At 37.4% G+C, this 19764-nt stretch overlaps 1 protein-coding gene across 1 annotated transcript in view; it reads right to left on the minus strand.

Annotated features, from left to right (window-relative positions):
* Positions 1–15228, minus strand: part of CCDC122 (coiled-coil domain containing 122) — a 30281-nt gene extending 15053 nt beyond the window's left edge. Inside the window, exons 1-4 of the mRNA XM_055541816.1 lie at positions 15186–15228; positions 14554–14669; positions 6657–7055; positions 5797–5913 (exon numbers count right to left, since the gene is read on the minus strand). Coding sequence (XP_055397791.1) covers positions 5797–5913; positions 6657–7055; positions 14554–14669; positions 15186–15228 — 675 coding nt within the window. The remainder of the gene's footprint in view (positions 1–5796; positions 5914–6656; positions 7056–14553; positions 14670–15185) is intronic.
* Positions 15229–19764: the final 4536 nt, after the last annotated feature.

The following is a 19764-nucleotide window of genomic DNA, read 5'->3' on the forward strand; positions in this document are numbered from 1 at the left end:
AAATGTTTGAAAGAGTTAAACATTAGAACAAAAGAATGCTATAACCTAGGTAAAAGATGACCAAGAACTGCACCAAGGCCACAGCCGAATACATCCAGAAGGGGAAGAAAAAAAAAAAAAAAAAAGACTCGAAAAAGAAATAAGTAATAAAAATCTGTTTAAATTTATCCTCTCAAAAAACTGCTTGTTTTGAGAAAGAGGTTACTTGGATCAATGATAAATTCTCATCAAGCAATAAGAGAAATTGTTGGGAAAAAAAAAACACGCAGTGTTTCAAGGCAATGCTGTGGCATTTGTCCTTCAATGTGATAGTTTATTATAGATAATCTCTGATTTCTTAGATTTTCATTTTTTCATTTCATTTTTCAACCATAATATAGTAATAGAATTGAGGAATATTTTTAATACATTAGAGTTAATAAAACTAAGATTAAAAAGTCTAAAAGAGTCTTTAGTAACCCTAATATGAAAGCTTAAAATTAGTAACCCTATTATGAAAGCTTAAAAAGAGTTTATTAAATTTCAGCATAAGTATAATGATGAAAACATTAAAAACTGAATATCAAGCTCAGTGACATTCCATCTAAATCTAACATTAGTAGTCACTTACATCACCCTTTACCACTAAATATACCCATGTACACTTCTGCTTCTGTCAAAATAAAGTATAAGTATTTCATATAACTACCCCTCATGCCAAGTACAACTAAAAACCCTGGACATTGGATATAATATTAACATAAGAAGTTCTGAAAGGTGGAGAGAAGAAGGCAAACTGACTGGAGGCCTTAGGATTCAAGGAACGACTTGGTAATAGCTCCCTGGGTTTTCATTTGGCCTCATACATCACAGATAAGAGGAAGGAAGAAAGAAAGCTCAAAATGCCAACAGATGCAGACAACAACAAAACAAAACAAATCCAGGAAAAGCCTGCTCTCTAATCAAAGGACCAGGAAAAGGGCAGCCTAAGACTGAAAATTTTGAGGCAGCAGCTACTCTACTGAAGACAAACACCACCACCCACACCAGCAAACACCGAGTGGGAAGCCTCGACTTGCACCACTGCTGGGCTATAACAGGGCCCCAGTCCTCCTGCTGGGCTGGTGTCAGAGAAGGCTGACTGGGGAGACAGGGCTCTTCATTCCCTCTGGAAAGGAACAACCACATCCTCTGGTGTGAGGGGAGCCCCTTTGGGGAGGCTAGACTTCTGCTCCATCTAGTGGCTAACAAGGCACTCTCCCCCTTCCCACTGGGAGAGTGTCAGAGGAGGCCTAGCGGAGAGTCGAGGTTTTTTACCATCACTCAGCAGTAGCAAGGCCGCATCTTTGTGGGAGCAGTAATGAGGTGCTCCTGCCCCGCCCAGCCAGGGGCTTATCAGCAGAAGCCTAGCAGGCAGCCAGGACTCCCACTTCTGACCAGCAGTAACAGGAAGTCCTTATTCCCTCCAGGAGTGTCCATGGAGACTCTGAACTTCCACTACTATGTGGAAGTAACAATGATACAGACTCTTACAACATAATACCCAACATGTCCAGAGTTCAACAGAAAATCACTCACCAAAGCAATAACCAGGAAACTCTCAAACTAAATAAGAAATAACAAGCAACATGTGCCAACACCAAGAAAATGCAGAGGTTAGAATTATCTGGCGGGCATTTTAAAGCCATCATCATAAAAATGTTTCAATGAGTAATTAAGGAATGTGCCTGAAACAAATAAAAATATTAAAAATCTAAGAAAAGGAATAAAATATTCAAAAAACCAAATGGAAAAGACACAATAACTGAAATAAAAAACTTAGTGGGATGGTTCAATAGCAGAATGGAGGGGATAAAGGACAGACTCAGTGAATGTAAGATAGAACACTAAGGAGTATGCAATATGACCAACAGAGAGACAAAAGACTGAAAAAAAAGAAATGAAGAGAGCCTCAGGGACCCGTGGGACTCCAACAAAAAAAGACCTATAATTTCTGCCATGAGAGTTCTGGAAGAATAGGAGAAAGAGGGCAGACCTGCAAAAGTTTCAAATAAACTCGAACTGAAAATTTCCAAAATTTAGCAAAAGACATAAGCCTACAGAACTGAGAAGTTAAGAATTTTCAAAATCAGATAAATCCAAAGAAATTAATTCCAGAAAAAAACCCACTCCAGTACTCTTGCCTGGAAAATCCCATGGACGGAGAAGCCTGGTAGGCTACAGTCCATGGGGTCACTGAGAGTCAGACACGACTGAGCGACTTCACTCAAAGACAGCAAAGCTTGAAAGTAGCGAGAAACAAATGTCTGAGAGGAAAACAATTCAATTCAAATGACAGTGAATTTCCCATTAGAAACTACGGAGACCAGAAAGAAGTGGGACAGCATTTTTCAACTAAAAAGAACAGTTAACCCAGAAATCTATATCCAGCAAAAACATCTTTCAAAGATGAAAGGGGAACGAAGACATTTTCAGGTGGAAAAAAAAAAAAAAATCCCAAGACTGGCACCAGCTGACCTCTCCTAAAAGAATGAATTTAGAAGCTTGAAAGAGAAATAAAACAATAAAGGAGGAAATCTTAGAACATCAGGGAGTAAGAAAGAATATGGTGGAGCAAAAATACAGATAAATACAACAGACAGATGGAAAGGGCATAGCTAAAGGGTATCAGGTTTCTTTTGAAGTGATGAAAATTTTAAAAATTGACTATGGTAATGGTTACAAGTGCTTCCTTGGTGGCTCGGTGGTAAAGAGTCTGCCTGCAGTGCAGGAGACATATGAGACGTGGGTTCAATACCTGTATTCATATTAAAAACCATTTAATTATGCATTTTAAATGAGTGAATTATATGTTATGTGATTTATATCTCAGTAAAGCTGTTTTAAAAATCAGAATCATGGTAGCCTGAGAAAAAGGGACAAGAGACCTTTCTAGGCATGATGCAGAAGTTTTATATCTTGTTCAGTCATTATAACACAGGTATAAATTGTCAAAATTAAACAAGCTGCTGCTGCTGCTAAGTCACATCAGTTCTGTCCGACTCCGTGTGACCCCATAGACAGCAGCCCACCAGGCTCCTCCTCCCCTGGGATTCTCCAGGCAAGAACAATGGAGTGGGTTGCCATTTCCTTCTCCAAAGCATGAAAGTGAAAAGTGAAAGTGAAGTTCCTCAGGCATGTCCAACTCTTAGCGACCCCATGGACTGCAGCCCACCAGGCTCCTCCATCCATGGGAGTTTCCAGGCAAGAGCACTGGAGTGGGTCACCAGTGCCTTCTCCAAAACAAGCTAAAGCCTTACAAATAATGTACCTACTCTTATGACAGCTATACTTTAATAAAAATTATTAAGAATCTCAAATTTCTTTCCAAAATGCTTTTACCAGTTTATACTCATACCAATAGTATTTTAGAATTCAGGTGGTCCACATCTTATAAATTGTTAATATTGATAATTGACAGGCCAAATTTGGGGCCTGATTTTGGGGCCTGATTTATCAATCCCTTATTTAACTTATATGCAGAGTACATGATGAGAAACACTGGACTGGAAGAAACACAAGCTGGAACCAAGATTGCCGGGAGAAATATCAATAACCTCAGATATGCAGATGACACCACCTTTATGGCAGAAAGTGAAGAGGAACTAAAAAGCCTCTTGATGAAAGTGAAAGTGGAGAGTGAAAAAGTTGGCTTAAAGCTCAACATTCAGAAAACGAAGATCATGGCATCCAGTCCCATCACTTCATGGGAAATAGATGGGGAAACAGTGGAAACAGTGTCAGACTTTACTTTTGGGGGCTCCAAAATCACTGCAGATGGTGACTGCAGCCATGAAATTAAAAGACGCTTACTCCTTGGAAGGAAAGTTATGACCAACCTAGATAGCATATTCAAAAGCAGAGACATTACTTTGCCAACAAAGGTTCGTCTAGTCAAGGCTATGGTTTTTCCTGTGGTCATGTATGGATGTGAGAGTTGGACTGTGAAGAAGGCTGAGCGCCGAAGAATTGATGCTTTTGAACTGTGGTGTTGGAGAAGACTCTTGCGAGTCCCTTGGACTGCGAGGCGATCCAACCAGTCCATTCTGAAGGAGATCAGCCCTTCAATTTCTTTGGAAGGAATGATGCTAAAGCTGAAACTCCAGTACTTTGGCCACCTCTTGCGAAGAGTTGACTCATTGGAAAAGACTCTGATGCTGTGAGGGATTGGGGGCAAGAGGAGAAGGGGACGACAGAGGATGAGATGGCTGGATGGCATCACTGACTCAATGGACGTGAGTGTGAGTGAACTCCCAGAGTTGGTGATGGACAGGGACGCCTGGCGTGCTGCGATTCATGGGGTCTCAAAGAGTTGGACATGACTGAGCGACTGATCTGATCTGATCTACTGTTAATGAGGTTGGTCATAATTTCCATTGGGTTTTATCTTTTTTTATATATATTTATGTTTTAAAAAGTAAGACTTTTCAAACCATATTCCCAAGGTTCTATGGCTTGTTCAAAATTTGCTTATCGCTTAGTCACTTATGTATGTTACAAATACACCCTCTCAAAACGAGTCTAGTCTTCTTTATTGTTATGCTGCATCTCAATAATCTAGAAATTTATGATATAGCCAAAAGTAGTATTTAATCATGCAGTTTGGATATATGTCTGTGTCTTTTAAAATAAATACTTCTGTAATGCAAATGCAAAGTAATTTTGTCTCTTACATTATCTTTAATCCTTGTGGAAGTCTATGTATGTACATGTTCAGAGGTAGGAATCTAATTTTACTGCAAAACTGTTGTAATTTTTTCACATGACTAACATTTTGTTTGTTCCATTTATGATGGATTATTTCTAGATTCCTTTTTTCTGCTTCATTAATCATTTTTTCTATTTCTATGCCATATATATGGATTTATAATAAATCTTGATATTTAGAAGGGTAAAAATATCCATTTATTTACATTGCTAGTAAAATAGAAGATAAAATCATGGTGTTTCTTAAAGAGAATGTTTTGTAAAGGTAAGGGCTTTTGTCTTCAAATTCCTGTTGCTTTTTCATTGTGTCAAATTAGTCACAAGCAAGTTGAAAATATGCATCTTTTTATTTTCCAAAGTAATTTTAAAGGGTGAAAATTGTTTGCCCTTAACAACATACACTTTTCCCTTTTTGTTCTCCACTCATCTAAACAATGACTATAAGGTCTACCAGTGGCATCTCAAATTTAGTCTCACTTTTAATTTATCATTCAGTTTGTTTTCTAATTGGATTATTGAAAAATTACAGATAGGAAGTCAGAGGTTTAGAATACCAACACTTCCATTGTCTTTACTTTGAAGAGTCTTTAATTTCTGTCTATGAGTGGTCCTTTTTGACTGGATAGCCTCTGCTGTCTATCCATATTAATTGGTTACAAAGCTGATGGAACGTGGAGAAGGAGATGGCAACCCACTCCAGTATTCTTGCCTGGGTAATCCAAAGGCCAGAGGAGCCTGGTGAGCTACAGTCCTTGGGGTTGCAAGAGTTGAACATGACTTAGCGACTAAACCACCACCACCACCTGATGGAATGAGACCTGGAAGAACTCTAGGCCAGACTGAAATAAGACCGAGTACTTAATTTTCTTGAATACATTCAAATATCTGAATATTTTGGGAGTTAGCTATACTTATCTATTAATAGTTTGGATGTATCAACTGTTTTTCGTAGTTCTTTTTGGCTCTCTGTTTTGGGAACTGACAGTAAACTACACAAAGTATGACTACAGTATTAATAAAAGTTTAAAAATGATCCCATAAAACATTGAAATCCAGATATTTAAGACTTACCTCTATTTCTTTTCTTAACTTTTCATGTGTCTTTATTTCTTTCTCAAGAAAACAAGTTTGTTCACTGATGGATTCTTCTACACTTGTAATTTCATCCTTCAGTTTTGTAATATCTTCCTGTATGTTTATAAAATTTAAAATATACATGTCAAACAATGAATCGCCAATAAAATCCAAGATTTCAGTGTTTCTATAATTTAAGAAGATTAACCATGACATTTAATTTGATTAATACGATTAGAATGTTACTTCTATAGGTATAAGGAACGAGAAAGCATTATTCAAACAAGCAAACCCTAGATTTGAAGATACAGAAGTAAAAACCAAATGAAAATAAGACACAAAGGAAAGCGGAAGTCATAGCGGCAACTGTTTGGCAATGCTGTATAGGATATTTTTTTAATTCTTAGGAAGCAATAATAGATATTTTAAGTTTTTATCTCCCAAAGTCTTCAAAGAATATTAAGATGCTTAGGGTGCAATTATTAATTCACATTGTTTGTGTAACAGCATTAAGCACACTAAATAGATTTTAATTGGTCTGGATCCATTAGACTGGAAGCTAGTTAACATTTTTGTGAGTCACACTTTCTGTAACAAATGGATTAACTGTTCATCTGATTTTGTTGGACCACATATTTTTACTAATCCACAAGGGATTTGGGGATGTTTCCTTTACACATTTGTACTTTTGACATAGTTGTTACATAACTCATGCACTTACACAAGGTTTTAAAAGCTGTGAATCCAGTTAGAGCACTCATGGGTATTTTACCAAGTTAATGATAATTTATCACTGAGTAAGTGTACTCACAAAAAAAGGAATACTAGAAAATGTTTTAATAAGTGACATTTCAAACCTGTGCTTGTCTCATCAGGTTTCCTTCTGGATTCTGGAGATCCAGCTTAAGTTCCTCTTTCATTGTCTTTAGTTTTTTAACAAGGTCTCGTTTCTCATTGAGTTCAGTCATGAATGACCATTTGTTCTCTACCTCTCTCAAACTATCTTTATGTGCTTTTATCTTGGCATAGTATTCATTATATTTTATCATTTGTTCCTCAAAATTTTCTTGGGCTGTTTCTATGTCAGATTTAAGCTTCACATTTTCCGCGTGTAAGGATTTGATTTGATTTTCCAGGTCTCCACAGTGAAGTCTGGTATTCTGTATGGCAGCATCTTGCTGATAAATTTGCCTTTCTGTTTCTTTAGTTTCTGCAGAGACAGATGCTATTTGTGTTTCAAGCTCATGAAGTTCATTCTGTAAGATATTTCAACATTATTGTTATTAATTCATGATATTCAACATGAAAGAAAAGCCATTGTTTTGATCCACAGTGTGTGTAGAAAAATCACTTAACATAAAAAATATTTTTTATCAAATATAGAAAAATTGATGCATAGTAGGAGACATGTAATAAAGTAATGAAATTATCATATAATCAGAGAGAGCCCAGGGTTACATATTTCTTATTTTTTAATGTTCATCTAATTCTCAGTATTAAAATTTTATCATTTGTCTTGACATTTTATATATAAAAAATACTTTACAATAATTTTAACAATATATTTATGGGCATCAGAAGTACAAACTAAAGAAAAATTTATGATAAAAATGATAAAACTCTGAGTTAAAAGAACAAAAGATCTAAGTTCTAGTGCCCTTACTGCTGTTTACTAGTTGGGGTGATTATACTTGCTGTGCTCAGTTGCTCAGTCATGTCAGACTCTTTGTGACCCCATGGATTGTAGCCCACCAGGCTCCTCTGTCCATGGGGATTCTCCAGGCAAGAGTACTGGAGTGCGTTGCCATGCCCTCCTCCCAGGGATCTTCCCAACCTAGGGATCAAACCCAGGTCTCCTGCACTGCAGGCAGGTTCTTAACCGTCTGAGCCACCAGGGAAGCCCATGATCAACTAGCAAACTTAATTATCCTATTCAAGCCTCACTTTCTTCACTTGTAAGATAAGTATGAAGGTATATTTATCTTTGCCTCCCATGTGGTACAGCGGTAAAGAATCTGCCTGCCAATGTAGGAGGTTCAGGAAACGTGGGTTCGATTCCTGGGTCAGATCTCCTGGAGAGGGAAATGGCAACCCACTTCCACGATCTTGTCTGGACAATCCCATGGATAGAGGAGCCTGGTGGGCTACAGTCCACAGGATTGCAAAGAGTTGGACATGACAGAGCACACGTAACTCTTACCTCTCTTTTTACTCTTATTATATGATAATCAGGGGCATTTGACATTTCTAACCAGCACCTGCTTTTTAGAACCTACCCAACACTCGTCTCTGTTTCTCAGATACCTCTGAGCATTCCTTCTCTGTCTCATTGGTTCCTTAAAATATAGATTTTCCTCAGGGTGCAGTCATCATAATTTTCTTCTCCCATTCTATCTATACTCCTTGGATAATCTTACACATACTTAGATCTTGAGATACATATATACTGATGATTCACAGAATATAAGTGGCTATTAAGTCCTAGGCCCAGCTACCACTGGGCATCTCAAATTCACTGTCCAAAAATCAGACGACACCTCCCCTCCCGTGGCCCATCCTGTTCTCCCTTGTATCAGTTGCCAATTGTCAGAACCACAAAAACTCTGTAGCACACTAGTGTTTATTGCTACCAACTAGTTGGTTCTGTTAACTTCAGGTGGCTTTGTTCAAATGTCTGGAGATCGGCAGTCTGTAAAATGGTTTAGGTTGGCTTCAACTGGGCTGACCTGGGTGTCTTGGCTTTGCTTCACGTATATCTTTTCCTCCAGTGGGCCAGATCAGGTATGTCCTTCTCATGATTATAGTAGATGTAAATAATGGAAGCCCAATTATGTAAAAAAATTTTCAAACTTCTGTTAGAATAACATCTGCTAACATGCCATCTGGTCACATGATCAGACTTCTCAGTGGAGGGGTAGAAAGTGTGTCCACCCACTATGGGAGGTCATTATAATGATAAATGGTAAAGGGTGTGGATATACACAAGGATGAATATTTGGGACCAAAAATGCAAACTACCACACCTCTATATTCCCAAACTTAGTTAATGGTATTCTTTTGGGAGCCATATTTAATTTCTCACTTCTGTTTATATTTAGCATTAGTTGCTCAGTCGTGTTCGACTCTTTGCGACCCTGTGAACTGTAGCCCACTAGGCTCCTCTGTCCATGGAATTCTCCAGGCCAGAATACTGCAGTGGGTAGCTGTTCCCTTCTCCAGGGGATCTTCCTGACCCAGGGATCAAACCTGAGTCTCCCGCATTGCAGGCACATTCTTCACTGTCTGAGCGATCATGGAAGCCGTCTTTATATTTAACTATTCATCAAATTCTGTAGATTACTCAGCCATTAAAAAGAATACATTTGAATCAGTTCTAATGAGGTGGATGAAACTGGAGCCTATTATACAGAGTGAAGTAAGCCAGAAAGAAAAACACCAATACAGTATACTAACGCATATATATGGAATTTAGAAAGATGGTAACAATAACCCTGTGTACGAGACAGCAAAAGAGACACTGATGTATAGAACAGTCTTATGGACTCTGTGGGAGAGGGAGAGGGTGGGAAGATTTGGGAGAATGGCATTGAAACATGTAAAATATCATGTATGAAATGAGTTGCCAGTCCAGGTTCGATGCACGATACTGGATGCTTGGGGCTGGTGCACTGGGACGACCCAGAGGGATGGAATGGGGAGGGAGGAGGGAGGAGGGTTCAGGATGGGGAACACGTGTACACCTGTGGTGGATTCATTTTGATATTTGGCAAAACTAATACAGTTATGTAAAGTCTAAAAATAAAAAAAATAAAAATAAAAATTCTGTAGATTTTCCCACCAGTATAACTATAGGCCTTTATTCTTTTTCTTCTATCTAGTATGGTCATCCTCTTTAAATAAATGTATAATTATGGGAGGGAAGCACTTCACTAAGAAGGCAGACCCAGCCTATCCTTTTCTTAACAGAGACAGGAGAGGGAAGTACACTGAAAGATACAACATGCTGATGAACTTCAATCTTTATCTCCAGTTTTGATTTTTAAAATGCCCATCTGACATTCTATTTGGATATCTAACAGACATCTCAATATACATGTTCAGAAGTTCAGTTCAGTTCAGTTCATTTCAGTTGCTCAGTCGTGTCTGACTCTTTGCGACCCCATGAATCGCAGCACGCCAGGCCTCCCTGTCCATCACCAACTCCCGGAGTTTACTCAGACTCACGTCCATCGAGTCCGTGATGCCATCCAGCCATCTCATCCTCTGTAGTCCCCTTCTCCTCCTGCCCCCAACCCCTCCCAGCATCAGAGTCTTTTCCAATGAGCCAACTCTTCGCATGAGGTGGCCAAAGTACTGGAGTTTCAGCTTTAGCATCATTCCTTCCAAGGAACACCCAGGACTAATCTCCTTTAGAATGGACTGGTTGGATCTCCTTGCAGTCCAAGGGACTCTCAAGAGTCTTCTCCAACACCACAGTTCAAAAGCATCAAACTTCGGTGCTCCTAAAAGAGCTTTTAATTTGCAAGCCCAATATGTTCCTCTTTCAGACTTTCTGATTTCAATAAACTTTCCACCTTGGATACTAAAAGACCTAGAAGCCATTCTTGATTCTTCCCTTTATCTTATCACCACAACTTATTTAACAGCAAGCCTTGATGCCTGGGCCTCTAAAATAAAATCCCAACTCACTTCTGACCAGTCTTTGTAGCATGGCCCAGCTCTTAACCGATCTCCCTGTTTCCATGCTTCTTCCTCTCCCTCAAATAGAACTTCCAACACTGTTCTTCAAAGTTGTTCCGGTTATATAGGTTCTTTGCATTTCCATAGGTCTTTTAGAATCAGTCTGTCAAGTTCTCTAAAAAAGTCTGCTGGAATTTTGAGTAGAACTGCTTTTAAACAATAGATAGAAGAGAAAGACCTGATGTGTTAACAATACTGGATCTTATGATTCATGAAAAGGGTATATCTCTCTATTTTGGTCTTTAATTTCTCTCAACAGTGTGTTGCAGTTTTTAGTACACAGGTCTTACATCTTGTCTTAGTTTGCTATAGCACAGCCATAACAAAATATCATAGACTTAGTGGCTAAAACAACACAAATTTATCTCTCACAGTTCTGTAGGCTGGTCAGAGTGTTAGCATAGTCAGGTTCTGGTGAGAATTCTTCCTGGCTTGCAGAGGGCCAACTTCTCACTGTGTCGTTACATAACAAAGAGCAAGCTCTCTGGTATCTTTTCTTCTAAGGGCACTAACCCTACCACCAGGATCCCACCCTCATGACATCATCTAAGCCTAATTACCTGACAAAAACCTCATCTCCAACCACAATCACATGGGTTTTTATGGCTTCAGCATATGCATTTTGGGGGTGATACAAACATTCAGTCTATAATACAATACTTTTGTTAAATTTACCCCTATTTCATAATTTTGATGCCACTGTAAATAACAATGCATTTTAAATTTCAATTTCTGATTGTTTCTTTTAAAATGTAGAAATACAACTGGTTTTTATAATTAATCTTATCTTGCAACCTTTCTAAACTCCCTTATTAGTCCTGAAAAAGTGAAAGTGAAAGTCACTCAGTCATGTCCGACTCTTTGCGACCCCATGGACTATAAAATCCATGGAATTCTCCAGGCCAGAATACTGGAGTGGGTAGCCTTTCCCTTCTCCAGGGGATCTTCCCAACCCAGGGATTGAACCCAGGTCTCCCACATTGCAGGTGGATTCTTATTAGTCCTAATAGATTTTAAAATAATAGATTCCTTAGGATTTACTCAAAAAAATCATGCTGTATGTGAATAAAAACAGTTTTACTCCCTCCTTTCCAATCGGGATACCTTTTATTTCTTTTTCTGTGAAGGAGTGGCTTGAATTATTGGTACCACAGAATGAGCAGAAGTGATAAGAAGACATATGCTGCCTTATCTCTGATCTTAGGAGAAAAATATTCAGTCTTCCACTATTACGTATGTTTCCTGTAGGATTTATGTAGATGCCCCTTTTAGTTGGCTAGAACTTTCTTCTATTCCTAATTTGCTGGTAGTTTTTATCTTAAATTGATGTTGGATTATAACAAGTATCTTTCATTCATCTAGAATTCTCTTTCTAAAACATAAGTTTAATCATTTACTCTTTTGAAGTCTATCAAAACCCTCTCATCAACTCTAAAATAAAATTTAAGCTTCTTTTCATGCTATACATCTCTTATTGCTTCTCAAAATAGACTCTATGTTATTCCACTACCGAACTACTTATAGCTCTATGAATGTACCAATGCTATTTCAGGCCTCTGAATTTTCTCAGTTGTTTTTTTTTTTTTTTTGCCTAGAATATCACATCCTTGTTTCCCTTTAATCCTCAAACCAATCCCATACACCCAATCATTCTAGTGAACTCCAGCTATTCTTTAAAACTCAACTGATCATTCCTTTTTCAATGTTAAATCTGTGTTTATGTCTCTATTGTTGACATACTTCCCTGCATGTAATTATTTGTTTAGTTATTTGTCTCCCTCTTCAACAGATGGTGAGGACTTCTCTGGTGGCTCAGATGGCAAAAGAAAACACTTGCAATGCAGGAGACCCAGGTTCCATCTCTGGGTCAGGAAGATCCCCTGGAGAAGGGAATGGCAACCGACTCCAGTATTCTTGCCTGGAGAATTCCATGGACAGGGGAGCCTGGTGGGCTAAAGTTCATGGGGTCACAAAGAGTCTAATATGACTGACTAACACTTTCACTTTCATTTTCAACAGATGGTGAGTAGCTTAAGAGTGAGGACAATGTTCAGCAAAATGTTTAACAGAAATTAGGTTCTCAATATAAATGAAATAACACCTCTAAAACTCCTTGAAGATTGACAAGTTTTATGGAATGATTCTTTATAGAAATCTAAGACATTATTATTTTTATATTATATCCTACTGTCAACATGTGTTCTTTCCTAAAGTGACTTAGTTCAGTTCAGTCGCTCAGTCATGTCTGACTCTGTGCCACCCCATGGACTGCAGCATACCAGGCCTCCCTGTCCATCACCAACTCCCAGAGTTTACCCAAATTCATGTCCATTGAGTCAGTGATGCCATCCAACCATCTCATCCTCTGTCATCCCCTTCTCCTCCTGCCTTCAATCTTTCCCAGCATCAGGGTCCTTTCCAATGCATCAGTTCCTCACATCAGGTGGCCAAATTGGAGTTTCAGCTTCAACACCAGTCGTTCCAATGAACACCCAGGACTGATCTCCTTTAGGACGGACTGGTTTGATCTCCTTGCAGTCCAAGGGACTCTTAACAGTCTCCTTCAACACCACAGTTCAAAAGCATCAATTCTTCCACCCTCAGCTTTCTTTATAGTCCAACTCTCACATCCATACATGACTACCGGAAAAACCATAGTTTTCACTAGACAGACCTTTGTCAGCAAAGCAATGTCTCTGCTTTTAAATATGCTGTTGAGATTGGCCATCACTTTTCTTCCAAGGAGCAAGTGTTTTTTAATTTCATGCAATGCAAATATTTACAAGAAATCTATACTACCACATAGTGTAATTATTATCATATCTGTTGATGCATTAACGCCTAAAACCATATTCAAAATCTGGTCCTACACTGCCCACCAGGGTCCCAGCAAGGATACCTTAAGTAATGTTTACAAGTATTCTTTCATTTAATTATCATGAAAACCTTACAGATAGGTCCTATTATTATCTCCATTTTACAAATGAGAAAACAGAAGCATGGAAAGATTAAATCAAGGAGCTAGAAGTAGCAAATCATCTCCTGGCAATTCAGATCTAGAGTATATTCTTTTCATATCAATGATACATTTAATTTAAAAAATCTTTAAAAAGTAAAAACACTGTTTTCATTTTTCCTTCTTCTGCTTTATTAACAGAATAATTATGTCTATGCTGAATACCAAAACATGTATGGCTTTCAGATTCCTGTGATGGAATTATGAACATATTCTGAAATTTAAGTGTTAGTCGCTCAGTCATGTCCGACTCTTTGTTACCCCATGGACTATAGCCTGCCAGGCTCCTCTGTCCATGGGATTCTCCAGGCAAGAATACGGAAGTGGGCTGCCATTTCCTTCTCCAGGAAAAATTTAAGGAACACAGAAATGTTCCTTATCTATCTGAAATGTTCATTGGCAACTAGTAATTTCTAAGCCACATCTTTAAAAATACTGGCTTAAAAACTTAACCTTCCTTCAATTCAGCATTTTAGGAAAAACTATCAAATAAAGTTAAAATAATTCTATGTGACCACTGTCTTTTATATGCTTATCTATAGTATGATGACACTGTTGAATCTCTGCACAATGAATAGGTAAAATGTTCCTCAAAACTGGAATATTCATGTAGATTTTACTTAAGGATGTTATGTGTGCTTAGTCACTCAGTAATGTCCGACTCTTTGTGACCCCGTGGATATAGCCCACCAGGCTCCTCTGTCCATGGGAATTCTCCAGTGAAGAATACTGAAGTGGATTGCTATGCCCTCCTCCAGGGGATCTTCCCAACCCAGGGATCGAACCCAGGTCTCCTGCATTGCAGGTGGATTATTTACCATCTAAGACACCAGTGAAGCCCTTACTTAAGGACACAAGAATAATTTAGAAGGTATAAATATGAACATTAGAAATGTTATATTGCTTCCTCAGAAGTTATTAAATTTGCTTAATAACTAATTTAATATAGTTTTGAAGAACATAAAAACTCATTTACAAGACTTGGTGAAATAGATTACCTGCAAATGGAACAGAACTTTTCTGTTTCTTTCTATTTCTGATGTTTGTGATTGTTGTTGCTTTGCAACTTGTTCTACAGCATCGGTTAATGACGATGTGTCTTGTTTAGCCAGAGCTAGACAAAAAGAATAAAGTACATAATAAAAATCTAAACACAAACATTGTAAGAAACTTATGTTTCATCACCCCAAATCATGAAAATTGTGATGTTTTCTCATTAATAAACTAAATTTAGGGTTGATATTCTTCCCTTTCTGACTATAAACAAAACTAAAATCAAAGGCCATGATAATAGACAATTCAAAGTCACCTACTGCAATACTACACCTGTTCCTTTATGGAACATTATAAATATTTTGATTGTCCTAAAATTTTTTATCCAGACCATCTGCACATATACTATAATTATAGTGCTACCATAACAACTATTTCTCAATTACAGTTGATGAATTTTCATTATAGGCCTGCATTTTCAGGTTGTTATGCCTTTTCTAAATACTCTAGAAGCTTCCTCCTGGCAGCTTTCCTCTATTCTAATTTGCTACTAATTTTAACCCAATTTTCCTATCACACTACTTTTTCTGTTACTGCTCGTCTTTCAGCTCTATATTTATGAAAGGTGCTTCATTACCTTCTTTGGGAACTCCTTGACTCTTCCTTTCGTTTTCTGACATTGTTGTGTCTCTTTCCACCTTTTCAGTTCACCTTTTCTCATACAAAATAATCAGTGCTGATAATCTTTCACTTTTATTTTTTTTGTTGTTATGTATTAGTGATCCTGAAAGTAAATTAACTGTCAAATGTGTCACAGGGATGGCGATGACATTCATCATCAGTTCCAAGAATTAAAATACAATGATTGAGTGAGAGATTGGGGAAGAAAGTAGAACTTTCTATGGAACTTGCTTGTCCTGCTTTTTAGCTGTTATGACCCTGAGAAGTTTCTTAATTTATTTGATCATCAATGTCCTCGTCTGTAAAACTTCACAGGGCTAGTGTAATAATGAATGTGGGCTTCCCCAGGTGGCGCTAGTGCTAAAGAATTCACCTGCCAATGCAGGAACCACAAGAGACGGAGGTTCCCAGAGACCTGGGAATGTGGGTTCCCAGAAGTGGGTCGGGAAGATCCCTTAGAGTAGTAAATGGCAACCTACTCCAGTATTCTTGTTTGGAAAATTTCCTGGTCAGAGGAGCCTGGTGGACTACTGTCCATGGGGCCACAATGAATTGGACATGACTGATCACACAATCAGAGAAGGCAATGGCACCCCACTATAATGAATGTATGTAACACACTCAGCACAGTATCCGACATATATCTTAAGTAAATAATTATCTCCAGTACTATTGTGAAGTGTATTCTAAAACTACAACCAGAATCTGTGAAAAACAGTAACAAGATGGATTAGCAATGGCATTCCTGTCCAGTGCCAGCCAGGGTAAGCCTCACACAGGTTTAAAATCACCAACCTCCTCTATACTTAGGAGAAACTGATGAGATGAAGGGGGAGATATTTTTCTATCTTGAAAGGTGAAAAGAAAGAGTTCTTTCCTCTACCAGGGAGTGAATGCAATGAATGAATGCTGAGTTGACAGAATTAAAGACATTACCAGTTTTTGGAAAAAGCATATCTGATTTTGCCTGTCCATTCCTGTACAGAAGAAATCACACAATTCTGCATGATTAATAAAAGGAATGTAATGTTTCTGCTTAACATTTGAACATATGGATTTTTCTTTTTAGATAACATCTTTTTTAAAAAAATCTTAGTTGATTTTTTATAGAACTTGTGAATCTTTCCAAATCATACTAAAGTCATGATAAACTTTGCCAGCCAGAAGAAGTAAAATATTATCATAACAGTAAGGCATGTATATAAGGAAGCTTCCACAAGGAAATGTGCAAAATCACTAAATATCTTTCTAAAGATTGCTTAAATATTGATACAGAGTACTTGTATACTAGTTACAAGTGTTTTTAAAAAACAATATTTTAAAAGACTGCAATCTGATAAAAACAACAACAAAGTTAAATCACTTCCTAAGTCAGGAAACTCAAATCTATCCAGAAATATCTTATCAAGCTAAAGAAGTCCTGAGAGAAATACTCAACAGTGTCATAATCACCTCTGAGAATATATGATTCTTTCCTGTTTATTCACATTACTTCCTTTCTTCAAACCTCACTTCTGAGCTGCCTCCTCCAGGAAGTCTTCCCTGATACTGAGTCCATTCACTCTGTTCTTGCCATTGCTCTATGTCTTTTCTGCCCCTAGATCAATGCCAATGAATCCAAGCTCTTTAGCTTTTTTTGTATGGGTTTCATGGTTACAGATGTTATTCTTAGTGTTACCTATGTTGAAAATGCATACCGTCTACATTTATACTCTCAGTGAGTTCTCTCAATTGATTATAAAGATAAACAACTAAATAGTGCTTTAGTTTTTTGCCCCACTGTTCTAAATGTTTTAGATTTTTAAAAAATGAACATTTATATAGTGCTGATTCTGTGCTATGTGTGGGAACTCTATAAATATTCAATTTATAAATATTAACTTATTTAGCCCTATGAGGTAGATACTACTAGGTCTTGGGGTAAGGGCTAATCTTGAACCAAGGTTGAGCAACTGCTAGTTTATTAGGTAAATTCTTTCCAACCTGAGACTCAGATTCCTTATCGATAATAGTAGCAGCCTCATTAGATTACTGTGAGGATGAAGTGAAATAATGAATGTATTTAGCAAATTTCTGCCACTCAACTATTTCTATTCCTATTACTGAATTTACATTATTTTATACTGTATTTCCTTACTATATTATAAGCTCCAGGAAGGTAAATACAGTGTCTTATTCATTTTCATATTCTCTACAAAGTATTTGATGAAGAAACCAAAAAAAAAAAAAAAAAAAAAGAAAATTAGATTTTTAGAGTAAAAATAAAGTAATTGGTACTTTTGGATCTCTACTCCTGAAGCAGCATACACTGAAGAACTATTGGGTGATGTTTCTTTAAACAAGCTATTCATGAAAGGATATCTAGTTTAAAATTGAGAAAGTAATTGTTTTTTTCCAGATCTCCCTAAAATGGACAAAAAATAAAAATGAAAATAAACTACTGCCATCTACTGATAATTCCTTACAATTGCATAAATCAATGAAAACACGAGTTTAGAGATTAGACAATATCAGTTATTCTTTCACGCCACATATGGGGTACATATATATATATACAAAACATTGTGGGAAATATAAATATGAATTAAGTGACTCTGATTTTAAAAATAAAAACCTTATAGTATCTACAGTATTTGATAATAGACAAGTATTACATGTAAAAAATCATTTAGGAAAAACACTTTCAACTAAATAACTAGCTTTACAGAAAACAATGCAATGGAAATACTATAATAAACCACCATGTCCTATATTAACTACTGTTGTTTAGTCGTTGTCATGTCTGACTCTTTGAAACCCCATGGACTGCAGCACACCAGGCTTCCCTGTCCTTCACTATCTCCCAGAGTTTGCTCAAATTCACATCCATTGAGTCGATGATGCCATCTTACCATCTCATCCTCTTCTGCCCTCTTCTCCTTTTGCCTTCAAATATTAACTATAGCCAATATTTATTAATTACCTGTAAGTATTTCCACATAGTGGGGTCATTCCTGGTGGCTCAGTGGTAAAGAATCCACTGGCCAATACAGGAGACATGGATTTGATTCCTGGGTTGGGAAGATCCTCTGAAGGAGGAAATGGCAACCTGCTCCAATCTTCTTGCCTGGGAAATTCCATGGATAGAGGAGCCTGGCAGGCTACAGTCCATGGGATTGCAAACAGCCAGACATGACTCAGTGACTAAGCAACAGCTTTCACATAGATTATCTGTTTTATCCTTCAGAGCAGTCCTACAGTCTAGACATTATTTTTACCTATATTTTGAAAATAAGGAAACTAAAATTTGGAGAAATTAGGAAATTTGCCAAAGTAGGAAGCATGAAATTTGAATTAGGATCCAAATTAACATTAGGTATTTAATATGTACTCAGGCATTGTAATAAACAACATTTGTGCACCATCTCATTTGAATTCAAGAGGCAAGTGCCTATAATTGGCCCTTGGGAGGAGATTTTTAAAAGGCCATGTTTCCAGCTTTTGGAAATTCATCATCCAGTACCTCCCTCTAAGTTAATGAACAAAATAAAGCAAGGCTGTCAAATCCTTCCCCCCACCCTCCCAACCCCGGAGTTTTGAGAGCTTCCGGCTTAAAAGAATTAAGAGGCAGCCATCCATGTGCATCCATGTCACATAAACATCATTTTTCATCCAGAATGGAAAATACTGCTATGTGGACCTGCCAGGTAGTTTTAGTTAAGTTTATAATTTCCTCCCACCTCTTTTAGAGCAAATATTTTATGAGAAAACAAGGAGAGAAAAATTGTGTAGATAATTTTCAAATGGCTATGAAATTGCCTTTAAAAGTTTTTGTTTTCCAAGTGGGAGAGGAAGTTTAATACCTCATGTTGATTTCGACTGGGGAAGCTAGAAAACTAACCTGGGGAAAGATAAAAGTGTTCCAGGAAACTGAGACCTAAAAAAACATGATGGAATCAGTTCTGGATGGCTTAGTTCCAACAAAAAACTAAAGAGGCATCATGGGAAAAATATAACATACTGCACGTATTAGTAAGAATCAATAATACACACAATTCAGGTAAAAAAGACTATTTCTACCACAGGTTTTCAAGAGAAGCTAGAACATCAGAGTCATACCAAAAGAATAAATTAATTGAATCATTAAAATTAAAAAAATTATTATAATATCATACCTATTATATGGCATAGTCTTAGAATCTACTGAAACTAGGGATTATTCTCTTCTGTGGCTAGGCGATGAGATTAAAGTTTCAGGTTGCTGAAAACAGAAAGTAACCAGAGGATTGGTACTATTCCTTAAGTTCCTTTCAGAGAGAATGTAGAGAATATTTATATATTATTCATTGTTTATAGCTTTCAGTCAAAGGTGGGATTTCTCTGAGCAAGTTTGGTGTATGAAGCAGGGCACAGAAAGCCATGCTCTGTGATAACCTGGAGGAAGGAACAGGGTGGAGAGGGAGGTGGGAGGGGGCTTCAGCGTGGAGAGGTCCTATGATGGATTCATACTAATGTATGGCAAAAACCATCAAAATACTGTAAAGCAATTATCCTCC

The sequence above is a fragment of the Bubalus kerabau genome, chromosome 12 (genome assembly GCF_029407905.1).
Source record: "Bubalus kerabau isolate K-KA32 ecotype Philippines breed swamp buffalo chromosome 12, PCC_UOA_SB_1v2, whole genome shotgun sequence".
Taxonomy (NCBI): domain Eukaryota; kingdom Metazoa; phylum Chordata; class Mammalia; order Artiodactyla; family Bovidae; genus Bubalus; species Bubalus kerabau.